The sequence below is a fragment of the Macaca mulatta genome, chromosome 17 (assembly GCF_049350105.2).
Source record: "Macaca mulatta isolate MMU2019108-1 chromosome 17, T2T-MMU8v2.0, whole genome shotgun sequence".
NCBI lineage: Eukaryota > Metazoa > Chordata > Mammalia > Primates > Cercopithecidae > Macaca > Macaca mulatta.
Genome location: NC_133422.1, coordinates 30,900,458 through 30,917,126, shown reverse-complemented (window position 1 = coordinate 30,917,126; position 16,669 = coordinate 30,900,458). Strand labels below are relative to the sequence as shown.

General features: G+C 37.7%; 1 protein-coding gene across 4 annotated transcripts in view; it reads right to left on the bottom strand.

The window, feature by feature from the left end:
- WDFY2 (WD repeat and FYVE domain containing 2) overlaps positions 1 to 16,669 on the bottom strand; it is a 176,997-nt gene that overhangs the window by 72,890 nt on the left and 87,438 nt on the right. For all 4 annotated transcript variants that reach the window (XM_077973835.1, XM_028837568.2, XM_077973834.1 and 1 more), the window contains exon 3: positions 14,083 to 14,156. In XM_077973835.1, the coding sequence (XP_077829961.1) occupies positions 14,083 to 14,156 (74 nt within the window). The remainder of the gene's footprint in view (positions 1 to 14,082; positions 14,157 to 16,669) is intronic.

The window sequence follows — 16,669 nt, the reverse complement described above, 5'->3', positions numbered from 1 at the left end:
TTCAAGACCGCCTCTGGCCAATTTCACAATCTTAAGGACAGATGCTCTTGGAAGCTATTCAGTGAATGGGGTATATCCTGCTCACGGCCAAACTCTGAAGCCAGGCACTGATGTATCACACAAAGGAAGCTACTAGCTAAAGAATTCTGTGCCTCCCTTCAGTGAAAGAGGGTATTGGATATTTTGAATAACATTTATACACAATAAAAATCATGCTGTAATATTAAACAGCAAATGATATGAAATCAGTTTAGTCTAGTTGCTGATATTTATTTTTAAAAAGAAAAAACAGCTCAAAACTTTTGAGAAAATTATTCTGAACCAAAAGGTTGCCTGCTGAAATTGAAAACTGCTTACACCTAACATCATAATATTTAGCCTAATGGTTAAGAGGCTGATAATTACTGTTTCTCTACTCAGGAAAGCTGCTGGTGAAAGAAGTCTGGATCTTTGGTTGTTAAGTTTTGGATTTTGTGGAGTTTCAGAGTTTGTAAGGGGTCTTAGAGATTACCTAGCACGATGACTCATTTTTTAGATAAGGAAACGAAAGTCTAGAGATACTAAGGAGAAAGTCTAGAGATACTAAGGAAAAAGTCTCAGGGTCAGAGGCTTACCTGGTTGCAGGTTGCATAGCCCACACTTAAAATGTGGGTCTGTCTCTTGATTTTTTATCCACTGATCCTTTGACTCACACAAACCTCAAAGAGCCCCCTCAAAATGACATTAAAACTCAGGAGAGTATTTCATTGAATCTCTATGAGCAAAGAAAAAAATTACAGTGCAAATTCTGAAGTCACTACACTCTTTAGAAAATCCAGGCGACAATGCATTATAACAAACACAAAAGAAAAATAAGCAGAAAGCACCACACACCACTAATGCCTCCATCATGAGCCCTGTTACCCAAGTCTGACACCTGGAAGCAGGACCAAATGGTTGGCCAAGGACACCGGCTAATCAGAACAGATGCTAGCTGCAGACAGCAGCAACTGTGTACCGACTGAACACAAGCTTGGTTGGGAGTTATTTTTGCCAACTACCCCTTCTCCCCACTCAATTTCTCCTACACATTTAGTCATCAGATCCTTACATCCTTCTTGAATCCAAGCCCCTTCCAATGCATTTCCAAGTAAACTTTTATCTTTGACAATGACCTGCACATCCCCATTTCCTAGCCTTTGATCTAGGGTCTCATTTCCTCAATCTTCATCATTTTTCAAACCTATCCTTCTGAATGGTCTGCTTTCATATAATCACCTCAGGCAGGATGGAGCTTTCTGTTCTGAATTTCAAGAGACTCTGTAGCTCTTTTAGACTATAGATCACAATCTGCATTAAATGAAAACTATCAATGATCAGATGATTTGATCTTTCTTTATAGAGTTTAAGGAATGGAGTTCTGGTTTTCCTAACATGTCTCCCCAACGTGTCCAGCATTGTTCTTAATATACAATATATAAGAGGTATTCAATAAATATTAAAAATAAAGAAATAATACTCCTTTTTTTTTTTTTTTTTTTTTTTTTTAAATCAAGTCAGGATTTTCGTTGTACTACTACTATAGACACTCCCGCTGTGGGGCTTGTGTACTGACTGTTACTCTACCTGAAACACTCTTCCCAAGAAAAATGATGGACTCAGTCCTCCACCCTTCAAGGCTTCTGGCTCAGATGCTATCTTCTTAATGAAGCCTAACCTACTGGCATCTATTCCCTCTACCTTACGCTCACATTCCCAATCCCCCTTACTCTGTTCTATTTTTCCCCATAGCATGTATCACTTCTATGACCTTCTAACATATATAAATTATAATGTTATTTATACAGCAATTACTAAATGCAACATAAACAAGAGGAAGGGTTTTTCAGTAGGGGAAAGTATATTTTGATGTATCTCAAGTACCTAGAACACTGCCTGGCACATAGTAGGTGTCCAATACGTATTTTAAAAATTGAATAAAAGTGTTATGTTAAGTGTTATATTAATTTACATAGTAGCTCTCTATTAACATACTTTTAAAATATATGAAAATATTAATACATAATATACTATAAAAATAATTTAGTATAATTTTTTCAGTGATGGTTATATATATTGTTAGATATATATAAGTGTGACATTGTTGGTGTTTTCATTTAGATAGGCCATCAAAGAAAGATTCCACAGTTTGCTCATCAATAGTAGGCTTGGAAGTAGGAACTAGATTTCTCAATTGGGGGTTCAGTGTTACCCACAGTAATTTTGAATGAAAATATGTGCAATTACCAGACATTCACATAATAACAGAAAAAAAAGAGAGCCTAATTACTAACCTATTACTTTTCCTAATCAATACTGAAAAATAGAACAGTACACACTTTTGACTCAAATCTCAGTATATCTCAAATCTCAGAACCAATGCTTTACTTCTTAGATTAATAGAAAACACAATAATGTGTTGCTTTTTCAAGCTGTTTATAACCATGGTCTCCATACTAAAATGTTATAATTATCTCTTTTTCTATATTTAACTTCATATATTTTCAGTCCTGAACATTATTCAAACAAAAATATACATTTGGCAAGTAATGAACACCAAAAGAAAGCCAATATTACATGTAAAACCCAATCTTATTTGTCAAAAATGGCACACACAAGAAACCAGTTTAAAAACGATGAGTTTTTAAACATTATTGTTAAACCTGAGGTGGCAAAGAATTGTGTGAAAAATACTACTCTTTAACTTCAGATAAAATTAACCTTACCTAAAAGTAAATTAAAGTTCACCTACTGCTGAAATGAATATAATTTCTGCCATGAAAACAGTAATTACCACTTTCTGAGGGCTTACTGAGTACCAAGATCTTTAAGTTACCTCATGTAATTCTCACAGCAATCCCATGAGGCACAGATCACCCTCAATCAACAATGAGTAAACTGAGGAGTATGTGAAGTTAACCAACTTGTTCACGATTATCAAGCTAGAAGATGGAAGAGCTGGAATACAGATACAGACCTTTATGGGAGCAAAGTTCGTACCTCAACCACCACCACATCTGCCCTTGCTATATGAAGGTAAGGAATGTTAACAATCATTTCTCCCACAAACTCTGAGAAAGCTCTACCTGATAAAGGGAGGGAAGAGAATAAAACAATTGCTTCCCTATCAGAGTGCTGGGAAGAAAGGGCTTCTGATCTAAATAACTAGATCATCAGAATGAAGGTGAAAGGAGAACAAACTTCTGGATGGAAACACAAAGGAAACTGGTTTGGCTTTTATTCATTCAAAAAATACTGCCATTCCAATTTGCGCAGGGCTCTCTACTGGGTATTGGAAATGCCAATGCATATGTTTCCTGCCTCCAAGTTGCTCTGGCTACTGGAGATAAAGAAAATAAGTGAATTAAGTGTTATTTACTAGACATGTTTAGGGACTACATTGATCCTTGAAACACGGATTTGAACTGCACAGATCTACTTATACATGGATTTTCTTCCACTTCTGCCACCCCTGAGACCAACCCCTCTTCTTCCTTAGCAGCCTACTCAACGTCAATAGGATGAGGATGAAGGCCTTTATGATGATTCACTTCCATCTAATGAAAACATACTTTTTCTTCCTTATGATTTTCTTAGTCACACTTTCTTTTCTTCAGCTTACTTTATTGTAAGACTAGATTTCTCAATTGGGGGTTTAGTGAATTGAATAAAAGTGTTATTTTAAGTGTTATATTAATTTACATAGTAGCTCTCTATTAATATACTTTTAAAATATATGAAAATATTAATACATAATATACTATAAAATAATTAAGTATAATTTTTTCAGTGATGGTTATATATATTTATATATATGTGTGACATTATTAGTGTTTTCATTTAGATAGGTTATATATTGTATATGTTATATACAATAAATATAACATACAAAGTATGTGTTACTCGACTATTTACCCTATCAGTAAGGCTTCCAGTCAACAGTAGGCTATTAGTAGTTAAGTTTTTGGGCAATCAAAAGTTATACTCAAATTCTCACTGGACGGGGAGGTGGGGTCAGTGCCCCTAACCCCCGCATCGTTCAAAGGTCAACTGTATATATATCTTACTTAATACAAAATTATATAAATGAAATGTACATGTAATCTAATGATACATAAATACTAAAGTAGAAATTTGAACTGAGGGCTGTGAGAATTCTTACAAAGAGTCTTTCAACCCTGCCCTGTAGTAAGACAGGCTTCTCATAAGAATGGGTTTGGAGCTTAAAGCTAATTCTTGAAGGTAGGAGAGAAGTTCCATAGGGGCAGCAGGAGTTCAGTGAAGGAGAACATCTATTTTTGGTAGAGGACTGCATGTACACAGGCATGGATGTCTGATTCAAAAAGTTTGATGTCTGGTCGGAAAGTTGTGACAGGTGAGATTGACCAAGTGGGGAGAATGACGGGCTTGGAGCTTCATTTTTCTAAAAGTGGTTGAGAGTCTATACACTGGGGAATGTGTATAGAACTTTGGATATCTGATGGCAGAGCAGCTGGAGGAACCTAGAGACAACAGGCAGTTTGACCAATCTAAGGCTTATTGCAACAATCCAAGTAAACCTGCAAGAGATGGAAATTTCAAAAGTACTCTTGGGAATAGACAAAGAAGGCCAGAGTCTGGAGACAGGTCTGAGCTAAGTCAGCAGGCCATGGGCACTGATACCGTAAGGTTAAACGGAAAATGCGGGTCTTATTTCTGGTTGGGGTTACTCATTGATGTCATTTACTGAAGGAAGAGAGAAGAGCATATTGCGGGGGAAACAGAATTATTTCTATTTATTATATGCTAAACTGGAATGCAGTCTCGGGCTATGGGCCACAGTCTTGAGAACTGTAGGTATAGGATAATTAAACCACAGATGTAGATCACCAAAAAAAAAGAGTAAGCAGCAGGAGGGCAGAACCTTCGGGAGCCTCACATCAAAGGCTCTGACTGAGAAAGAAGAACCAACAGAAAAATCTGGAGGTAACTCAGAGTTTACTACACTTAAAAAAAAAACCACACACACACCAAATACTCAACCATGATATAACTCAATCCACTGGAAGGCATCTTTTTGGCTCCTTTCTTTTCCTACCCATAACAATAGCTCTGGGCTGAAGAAGCTACCCTAATGTTTCACTTCTCTCCAATCCAGGAAACAAGCTGGACTTGCATAATTGCTGCAGATGGAAAAGCTCTTCTGTTCTTTGTGCCAATACGGTTAGAAGTCTTTTTGCAACTATGTAATTTGTTCCAATGAGCTTAAGGTCTAATACTAATGGTTGTCTTCCTATACTAAATGAGTACATATTTATAAAAATGTAAAACATTCACTGGTAACTGAGAGAAGAGCTATTCCTCCACCTGTAATGAGGTGAAGGTGCAGGAAAGTGAGGTGTAAAGCCTGCATTCAAAGCTTAGTACAGGAGGAGCAGTAAATAAACAGGGAAGGGCACACATCTTGGAAAGAAAAACTACTCAGGTTTCCACCAGCCTGGATCACTGTAGCATCCAACTACAGCTAAGCAAAGACATACAAGTCCAGCATTTAACCCCAGCACTAAACCCCAGAGACTAGGACATACCTAATACCACTTCCCTCTCTGCTAATGTAAGCATCAAGGCAGCAAGGGGGAAGGCTTTTGCCAAGACTGCCTGAGATCACACAGTAGGTGGAGCACCACCAGGTAACAGCAGTTCCGCAACCACAGGGGCTATAAAAGAATGACTGCTTCCTTCATGCATTTTGGCTCTTGTGAGTTCTCAAGCTTTACAGCAAAAGAATAAATGTCAGATGGTTCCCTGGAAGATATATTTCATGAGTCTGCTGTTGTCAAGGTACTCTTGAGAGGAATGCCTTCAAAGGTGAGTAACAGTAAAATGCCACACACCAGTCCATCTGGGCTTGAAACCTTGCAATACAAAATGACAGTGACATGGGAACCATGGCTCACCTCTAGTTTGTATAAAAGATGAACTCAAAGTAAAAATCAGCAAAATATTTGTGTATACAGAGAATATTCTCAAATGTGTAGATGGAAATGGTTAAGAAAAGAATTTTGATACCAAAAGAATTTTTAAATCATTGATTTTAAAAGTTGTAGGACCACAGATGGCTCTCTGGACATTGGTCTATAAAATCCAAATTCCTAAAACAATAGAAAGCAATTTAACCCTTAATGGCTTGCAATTTTTCCTTTTTCCATACTCTCAATCCACGAAAATAAGGGAGTCACTTGTGATGACAAATTTGCTCCATCTTCTCCAGTCATCCATTCAGAGCATCTCGAGTACTCTCTACATCTCTCCAAGCCCAACCCGTTTTCTTGAGGATGATGAAGATCAAAATGGCAACAACTTGGGTAGGAAACTCCTTTGCAGAAAAAAGGGTGTCCATATCAGATGACAGTACATGTTTTGCAAATCACTGGTAAATTCCTGTGATGCAACAGCAAAGACTAAAGATGGGGCCAGAAATAAGTTGAATCGTCCTAAGGAATATGCCATGACTAAGACATTTCCTCCCCTTGGAACTGGCCCACTAAATGCTCATGACATAGACTTTAACCAAGGCTTCCTAGTTACTGCAAATGGAGGATGCTGCCACTGATGATGATAATGACACTGACAGGAGTTAATATTTACGGAGCATTTGATACATACAGGGACTGTTCTAAGAGCTTTCCATGTATATATCAGACAGTCCTGATAACAACCCTATAAAATAGGTACAACTATTATTCCCATTTTACAGATAAGGAAACCGAGACACAGAGAGTAAAGCAACTTGCCCAATGTGACACAACTTGAGGGGTGTAGAGGCAGTCTGATACCAGGGCTTGTGCTCTGAACCTCTATATAATATCAAGTCCATAAACTATATTCACTCACTTACTTGATCATTAATTCAGTCTATAAATATTTACAGAGTACTTAGAAATTCATGGACATTGTACTGGGTGCCAGATTGTAACTCAGTCAAGTAAACACAGTCCCTGCCTTGTGGAGTTTATGCTGAATATATGCCATTAATAAAATAATTACATCAGTTATTATTCCAGGAGAGATAGATTATTTAGATATAAGGTTCCTAGGACAAAGGTAAAGTAACTTGGAACATAATACCCTCATCAGTTCCCAGCCATTGCCTTTCTGAAGCGTAGATGTGCTGTGTTGATGTGGCCAAGATAACTTCTGTAGATACTATATAAATTATTTCAATCCACCACTCACTCTACTGAATCTCTTCAGTACCTAACTCAAAATGCAGAGCAATCTGGGTGCTCCTACGGGTATTCACACTACAGAATTAGTCTAAAAGTTGGTTCAAGAAGGCCTTTCAAAATTCACAACTGCAATGGAAGTGCAACAAAATTAATCTCAGGTCAAAAAATGCTCTTGGTATCTGCATTCAAGACTGCTTGACCAAGTTTTTAGATAACATGTAGGTGCTGAGCAAAAGATGACAGGGCTACACGTACAATGACATAACTGAGGGAGAAGGTGAGTGTTTGAGAGATCTTGGATCCACACAAATACCAAGGGCACAGTAAGTCCTACAATACAGCAAGAGTTTTCTTTGATAAAACCACCTTCAGCAAATGATATTAAATGAATACATAGTAAGCAACCGGAATGTCAACACTCTAAGACTATTTTCCTGCTAAGCATAGCTCCACACCTATAGCATTAAAATTAGCACATATTTTCATATATTATATATGTAATATATATGTTTAAATTCATTGTAACTTAGCACAAGCTCAGAAGAAAATGCCTACTTAACACTGTGTAAAATGAACTCCTCACATTAGGAAGTCCAGTGACTCAGAAGGATAAAATGACTCAGAAATGCTGGTCTTCTATGGTAGAAACCATGGCATAATGACAGAATCACAAGCTAGTGTAAATAACGGCAGGGTTATGTAACAGTTTAAAAGGAGGAGGCCGCATAGATTCCATGCGCACATTTCTCTGGACACAGAGCTTCCTGAAATTTTCTTCAAATTCACCTTCTATGTCTTCTTTATTAGGATATTATTCATAAATGGTATCACACTAGAAATCCTGGAAAACAGAAAATTTCAGAAGCTTTCTCCTGTAAGTACAAAACTTGGAATGCATCATGATGATTGATGAGTGAGAGTCTACTATTACACTGCTGTTTTGAAGCTGATTAAGGTGTACAGTAACTTGCTTGGGTACGGCTGAAGTGCTTTATTCAGAGGCCATTTGTCATTGCCGTAGAACATGACCTTACCATTTGGGTTCAGTTCCCCATAGGCTCATTATAATTCATGGGAATAAACAACTCATCCAAAACTCCTTGTTAGATTAAATGAAATTCCCGCCCCCAACCCAACACATATTTTTTAACAGTGGCTGGATGCACAGAATAACACAAGCTCCCTCCTAATTCCCTAGTGAATACCCTAAGGTAATTCCTTGCAGCTGGGCTGTCCTACTTGTATGAAGAAATTGGCCTGGTATAATATAAATAAAATTTGTCTAGGGCTCAGGGAAGTCCTAACTCTGCCACCATTATCCTGACATGGGGCCTATTCAAGATATCACTTAATCTAGAGGAGAGTGGCATTAGCTGCAGAAGATCCTTTCAATTATATTTTCCTATCTCCCACAAGAGGATTTTGAATCATCTTTTTTTTAATATCCTTGGATACTTCTTCCTGAAGACATCATGTCTCACATTGAGAAAACTGTTTCCAAATCAACTGCTCTAACACTGTTAGAGAAACACAGTAGATACAACATTACCAGATGTACTGAGTTAAACAGTATCCTCTCAAAATTCATGTCCACCCAGAACCTCAGAATGTGACCTTATTTGGGAAACAGGGTCTTTGCAGATGTAACTAAGACAGGATCATACTGGATTGGGGGAGACCTAAATCCAGTGACTGGTGGCTTTATAAGAAGGTCACGTGGAGCCGGGCACAGTGGCTCACACCTGTAATCCAGCTACTTGGGAGGCTGAGGTGGGAGGATCCCATGAGCGTAGGAATTCAAGACCAGCCCAGGCAACATAGTGAGAAGTGATCTATGAAAAAAGTCAAAACATTAGCCAGGTATGGTGGTGAACATCTGTAGTCTCAGCTACTTGGAAGGCAGAGGCAGGAGGATCACATGAGCCCAGGTCTTTGAGGCTGTAGTGAGCTATGATCATGCTGCAGCGCTCCAGCCTGGGCAACAAAGCAAAACCCCCTTCCTAAAACAAACAAATAAACATCCGTGAAATGAGCCAAGCATGGTGGTGCACACTTATAGTCCCATCTACTCCAGAGGCTGAGGTGGGAAGATCACTTGAGTCCAGGAGCTCAAGTCTGCAGTGAGCTATGATTGCACCACTGCTCTTCGGTGTGGGCAACAGAGCGAGACTCCACGTTTTGTTTTGTTTTTAAAGGAGTCCATGTGAAGACATAGAGACACAGAAAGGAAGGCAATGTGAAGATGCAGGCAAGGACTGGAGAGACACATTCACAGGCCAAGCAATGCCAAGCATTACTAGCAAGCACCAGAAGCTAGGAAAAAGCAAGGAAGAATGCTCTACAGCTTTCAGAAGGAGCATGGCCCCCTTGACACCCTGATTTCAGGCTTCCACGCTCCAGAATCGTGAGAGAAAAACTGCTGTTTGAAGCTACCCAATCTGTGGTACTGTGATGGCAGCCCCAGGAAACTAACATATCAGGTAACCCACAGGAACTAACGGTAATGTATACCGTAAGAGTGTAATAATCACAATCACAAGAACTACCAAAACAACAATAAATCCATACACAGTCAATGTCAGTTAGTTTTAGACAATAATCACAATTCTGAATGCTAACCATTTATAGATCAATCTTCTCATCCCAATCAAACTTCCCATAACACATACATGAGATTCATCTTCAGAGAACCGAGATTTTACCATTTTAAGGCCTTTTTCAAAAAATCTTCAATGACCATGCATTTATCTTAGCAAGATATATATATGTATATCCACCCTATACTATCCTATAGCAATTATTCAGTAGGGTTGGTGAAAATTAGTTTAATGGAAATGCTTTACTTCTGTGTTGACATTTACTCATCAGTCATTTATCCCCTTTAAATATGGTATGAAGTCTTGGAGTGGGATGGGGAGAATCTTCCATGTTACGGATCCACTACCTTTACGTTACATAACGCTTACTACTCATCCTGAATCAAGGCTTTCACGTTATCCCATTAATCCTCTTACCAAATTGGTTTATTTCTCTCCAAACATGTTTGGTCCTTTGGTACCTCCATGGTTTGGGCGTTTTTTTTCCCCCCACTCCATTAATTTTGTCTGAAATACCTTACTTTCCTATCTTTAGCTAATCCAATCCTAGCCAGTCTTCTAAATCCAGTTCATATCCAGGGAGCCGTCCTAGACCATTATCTCCCATTGTCTTCTGACCTCACTGCTTTGCCAACATCACACTCACTGGTGTACCGGTACTTCTGCTATTATGTTTACTCTGTGTTACTTATTTCATGATTTCATTTTTCATAAAAATGAAAAATGTCTCCCTAACTGAAATATAAAGTGTCTGAGACCCAGAAGCCACACTACGTTAGAATTGAGCATAACCTTTTGTACAGAGCTGATATTTAAATATTTGTTAGTTGGCTAGAATACATGTGACATAAAAATGGAAAGTTTAAAGTGCCACTTCAGCATGAATAGCAGTTAGCACAATCTGACTAACCTCTCTCAATATTAAAACAGAAGACATTTCTGAAGAAGGTCAAGACAAACTAAACTATTGGCATAAATTTTTCCCCTACAGAAGGTCATTCTATTTTGAAAAACATTTTGAATGGTAATAATACTGTACAAATAAACTATCTTCAGAATTTAAGTAATTGCTTATTACAATCAGCTATATTAAATAATAATAGCGTTTGTACTTCAGTCAATAAACTAACAAATTATTCATTGAGTTCCCAATTTGTACAAGGAGCCACAATAAGATCTACCAGAGGAGAGATGAATAAAAGACCAGCCAACTCTTCAACACCTAACAGTTTAACGGAAGAGACAGACTTAAACATTGTGTGAAGCAAAGTTAAATATGCAATACAACATAGCTAACCCACTGAGTACCGTGTGTGACTCATTTCAATTGGTAGGGCTCAGGAACCATCTGCCAAAAATAAAAATACAAACAAAAAGATAACATTTGAATGAGGTGGGGAAGATAATTACAACTTTGTAGACCAAGATGGCAAAGCAGGATTCTGGGCTATATGCAGAAAGAGCAAAAGGTATAGGTAGGAAAATTTACTCTCACCCCATATCTTTACCTTCTCTCAGCAGATGACCTTGCCTGCTACCTCCCAGGAAAAAATAAAAGGCATTCCTCTCCTATATCACAAAACTGAATGACATTTCTCTCTCCTTTCCTGCTCTCTCAACTGTCCCCATTCTTTCCCACAGCTAACTTTTCCAAACTGTTCAGGACCCTCTTGCTGCTTGTCTCCTGCCAGATCTTGCTCCAGTGCTCACGTTCTCTCTCCTGCTCTTTGTGGCCACATTTTTGAAAGAATGGTCTCTATGTCTTATCTCTACTTCATCTCTAATTCACTATTCAGCTGCCTAAGTTTAACTGTCTCCTATATCTTACACAATGTGTTATTTTTATTCAGTAAAATAAAGTGAAATAATGATGTTACTTTCTGATTTTACACTTTCTTAGTTTTAAAATAAGTTAACCACTATTTCTTCCTAAAATTTATTGGCTACAACCAGGAAACAGAATATATACTCTCTGACTAGGATTTCTCATGTCTATAAAGTAAATTATTAAAACAGCTGAGACTAAGTATTTTCAGTAAAGAGCCTGTTACTGTATTGATTAATGAGAATTCTGAACCTTAAACATGCTGTTCTCTCAGTGTATCTTTCCCTAAGTCAGAACTCTTTCTAATTCTGTAGATGAGAAGAGGTAGGGTGTGCAATTCATCTTCCTCAACAATACAAAGGAAGTACTTTTAAGGAAATTATTTCATATAAGCCAGGGTCCTCAATCTTTTTCAGAAGATTGGAGTAAGTTAAGGTTTGATATCTCAGCCCTATACTGACATACTTGGAAAGATGGACCCTGACTGATGCTCTGCTTCCCTGGCAGTTTCATTTACTAAAAGAATAATGGCTAAGATGGTTTCTCCTCTTATATACAATAAATAGCTAGAATTCTCCATAACTTACTTTGCTTATCTTTCTTGCCTTCAAAGCCAAATTAATCAGTATCCATTAAGCACCTACACTAACCTCAAAAGTGCAACAAACCACTCCTATGTTAAATAAACCTAAGTTTTTCCATGGACAGTAAGTGTTAACGCAAACTATCCTATAACTGTTGGGCAATGGAGGGATCTCTGTTCATCTTCTCATATTTCCTTTGTAATGAACACTTCAAAAGTCCATTGAAAAATCTAATGATCTGCCTTTATCTTTTAAAAATAAATTTATCTCATACACTCCCCTCCCTTTAAAAACAGCTCTCCTCAAAGTAGACAATTTTGTATCATAAACTTCTATCTACCTAAGAAACAGAGTTTACAGATCTATCAAATGTATTAGATATTACAGAAATTTCATAAATACTTGTCACTAGGCTGACTTATATTTAACAATATTGTTAATAGTCCCAGAAAGGGCACCAAGCAAATGTTTTGACTAGAGATCAAACAGAAAACTTCAGGTCCACTAACATTTGTAGGGGCTGGGGCAGGATTACAAATGGAGGCCCACACTCCATGTTTACATATTTAAAAGTTACAAGTCCAGGTGAACTATTAAATAAAATATGGTCTCATCCTCCAGTCTTGACAAATACACCCTCCAACAGCTGGAGGTACAGGTTCAAACTCAAAGTTCTTAGTTTGTTGAAGTTCCATGCCATATTGTGGTGACACAGGGGGCCAGCCCACCCCCTTCTCTTTCCGTTCCCAGTTTTGTCAAGACTTTGAGGGGCCTTGCACTCAAGTGTGGACATCCTGTCTACTGCAAACTGCTACCTCTTTGCCACCTCTCAGGCCTAAGAGCATATTCACTGGTTTTATCTTCCTAAGGACACATTTAGGAAAAATGTCAGTGAAGAGTCTGGAAGCAGGTTCTGAGCAGTTTGGGGCAGGTAATTCCAGGGTCTTGGTAGGGGGAGGATGGAGTGGGAGAGAGGGAGGATGGAATGGGAAGAGGGAGGACTTGGGCTGATCACATATATCCCCCTGAGCCCTCAGATTCTTCACCCTATGGGGAAGTGTGAGCAGAGCAGAGCCTTCTAATTCATAGGTTCTGAAGCAGAGTTTCTCTTCGCCCAGGACTAAAGGCAACACTGGATAATTTACCAAATGGAGAATTTACCAAATCAGTCTTGTTATTAGTTAATATACTAGTTGAAATTTAATATGTAGAAAGATTAAGTAGGTAAATAAAAGTTAAAATTCCAATCTTTAATCACTTCAGTTCCCCAAACATCTGCAATCAAAGGGTCTAATATTTATGTGGATCTATCTACAGACTAAACCTAGATTCTGTGCTTTTTTTCACAATTTCATATAAATTTACAGCATTCTATTCAGATGCTAGAGGGAGCTGGAAAAAACAAGAAGCAGAAGGAACAAAGAAAGAACACAGAGTATCAAAGACAAGATCAGACATGCAGACATAAGGGAAAGCATTTTCTTCCTGTTCTGTTGCTTATGTGGCAAAGTTTAAGGCACCATGATTAACCATCTGATTAAAGCCACTAGCATCACAGCTTGCTCTCACTAACGCAGATTCATGGAGTTTACTCACTGGCCTCCAATTGCCCCCATCCTCGCCACTCTGACAGGGTAGGTCAAGCTGAACCTTGTCAGCATTTAAGTGGATACTGATGATAGCTCTCCCTACATTAGAATCTCTTACCTCACCATAATTTGCTACGCTACAACTTTTATGCTACTTAGCAAGAAAATTATTCTGTTAACTTGAAAAAACTAGTAAATACATACACATACTCCACAGGAAGGGAAGTATTTCAACTGGAAATCTTATTTATGTGTACTTACTGAGATTGTACCATTGTCTAGACCTATGGACAGTCTTCTTGTTTCCGGGTTAAAAGACATGCATGAACATGGAGCTGAAAGAAATGAACATGTTGATGAAATTAACAAAACCATGATTCTCATCGATTCAGGAGTGCCTAACTAGCTAAAAGTGTGGGGTTGTATTTTCCCCACTATCTCCTGGAAAACATTTCATTTAACACCCACTCACCAAAAAATAAAAACAGTAATTTTACAGCTACCCCATAGTTGTTCAGTTATCCTTTTAATGAATATAACAAATAAGATATTCTCAAACTGGGCAAGTTCCAAGGGGCTTGGTCTTGGCTGGGTCTGTCAGTATGGAGTCTAAATTTGCTTGACTAGATTAACAATACTTTGTGCTGTGTAAGATTTCTGTTACCACTCTCTCTGTACCACTCCAATTCCATCTTAAACAGAAATAACCTATCCTTTCTGAACTAGACAAACAAAAGAAAGATCTTATTATACCTCCACCCTCCCCACCCACATACAGACACATACACACATGAGTACAGAAGTCTATTTTTTGATTCAGAATTGATTTGGGGTGTGTGAATTAACAGGAGTTTTTTGCTGTTGGCCTTTGGGGGTGTGCTGGAGTCTGCTGATTGAAAATGACTAAGAAGGATTTGTCTCAATCTAAAAAAGAACCAACTCATCATAGGGCTAGGCACTGTAGGAAAGAAACCAGGTGAGTCAGTACACCCAGGCCTGGACTGGGTCTCCCTGTTCCGCAGGACTGACTGCCTGAGTACACCTGAGCCTAAGTAAATTAAGTATGCTTGGAAGCCACGTATGGTCAACAAGTGCTTACCAAACAGTCGGCTCCCAGGCCCCTGCCTTCTCTACCTATGCTTGCTCCTAACTGCTCCCACTAAATAGGGGGTCTTTTGACAATTCACCCAATACTGAAATATTTAATAGTTGTTCTGAAGAGCCCAGCACAGTTTTTATATGTCTCCCTTCATATTCACAGAAGCCATGTAGATCATGAACTACCTATTATCATAATCACAATCAGCATCAAGTATTTTTTATTCCTACTTTTCACAGTTATGATTAGATGTTTTACCCAAGGTCACACAGGAAACAGTTGGAGAAGGTTCAAAGACATCATTCAAACATACAGTCCCATTTTCAAACAACCTACTTAGATTATTTTTAAACGAAAAAAGAACTTCAAGTTCTACTGACAGTCACTTCATAAACATATCACTTAGTAAGATATTTTTCATTCTCTATAAAACGACCCTGAATAAAACAACAAAAAGATCTTCTAAACTGCATATTCACTTTTTTCTAATTTTCTATGATATATTCAGAAAATAAAAACATACTAAAAAGAACTTCCCCCTAAAACTTCCACCAGTACAACAGACTATCTTCTTTCTACTTAGCTACAAAATAAAACCAGATTCCCAAGAACACACTGCTGAAAACAGCATTCAAATGATATTTAATGCACTGCCCTAAGAAAGTCAGTTTTATTGCCCTTGATTTGTAAACTATGTTGGCACAATTTCTATACAACACTAAAATGCCGGGCCTCATAATCCCATAACATGTGTGCAGAATTAAAATCTAATCATCTCATGGAAAATTAACATGTTAGCTGAAAAAAAATCTAAAGAAAAAATACACTGGGATTACAACTGTGTAAAGTACATACACACATAAGTACAGGATACATGGAAAGACTATTCTTGTGTTCAAATGACAAGATTATTTCTATAACACTGTCTTTACTCTTATTTTGCCATTCCTGTTAAAATGAATTTTAAATATCTCACAATTTATGAAGATGTAAGTATGATCATATGAAGCAAAACTCAACTGCAACCCCAAGGGGCTAGTGACTAGCCAGGAACAACCTTATCATTTAGCTGCCCACTTGACCATCTAAAAGTATTTCCTGTGTGATTTCCTCCAAAGTCCATATCCAGTTATGCTATAATTAGAAAACCCACTGAACTTTGAATGTGATTTAAAATGCTTTTTTACAACACTGCATAGGCTACTCTTAAATCTTCATTGCCATTCCCTTATTCCTTGTTTTTTCCCCAATTTCCTATGTTTCTTGTTATTCTTTTGAGAAAAATTTATAATCTTTACTATGTTCAAGGCAAGTCCTACAATGATATATAAGGTATTATTGCTGCCATCAAGGAATTAAAAGAATTTATAGATTGTGAAACCAATGGTATATAGGAACTGTAAGACAATTTCACCCTATTGGTTCAAATCATTTTATGCATAATAAGAAACACCACCATATTTCAAAGCAAAGAACTGTTCCTATAATAAATGAATTCAGCAAAGTTTCAGAATACAAAGTTAATGCACACAAATCAGTCATTCTGCTATACACCAACAGTGACCAAGCTGTGAATCAAATCAAGAACTCAACTCCTTTTACAGTAGCTGCAGAAAAATACAATAAAATACTTGGGATTCCTAACCCAGGAGGTGAAAGACCTCTACAAAGAAAACTACAAACACTGCTGAAAGAAATCACAGATGACACAAACAAATAGAAACACATCCCATGCTCATGGATGGGTAG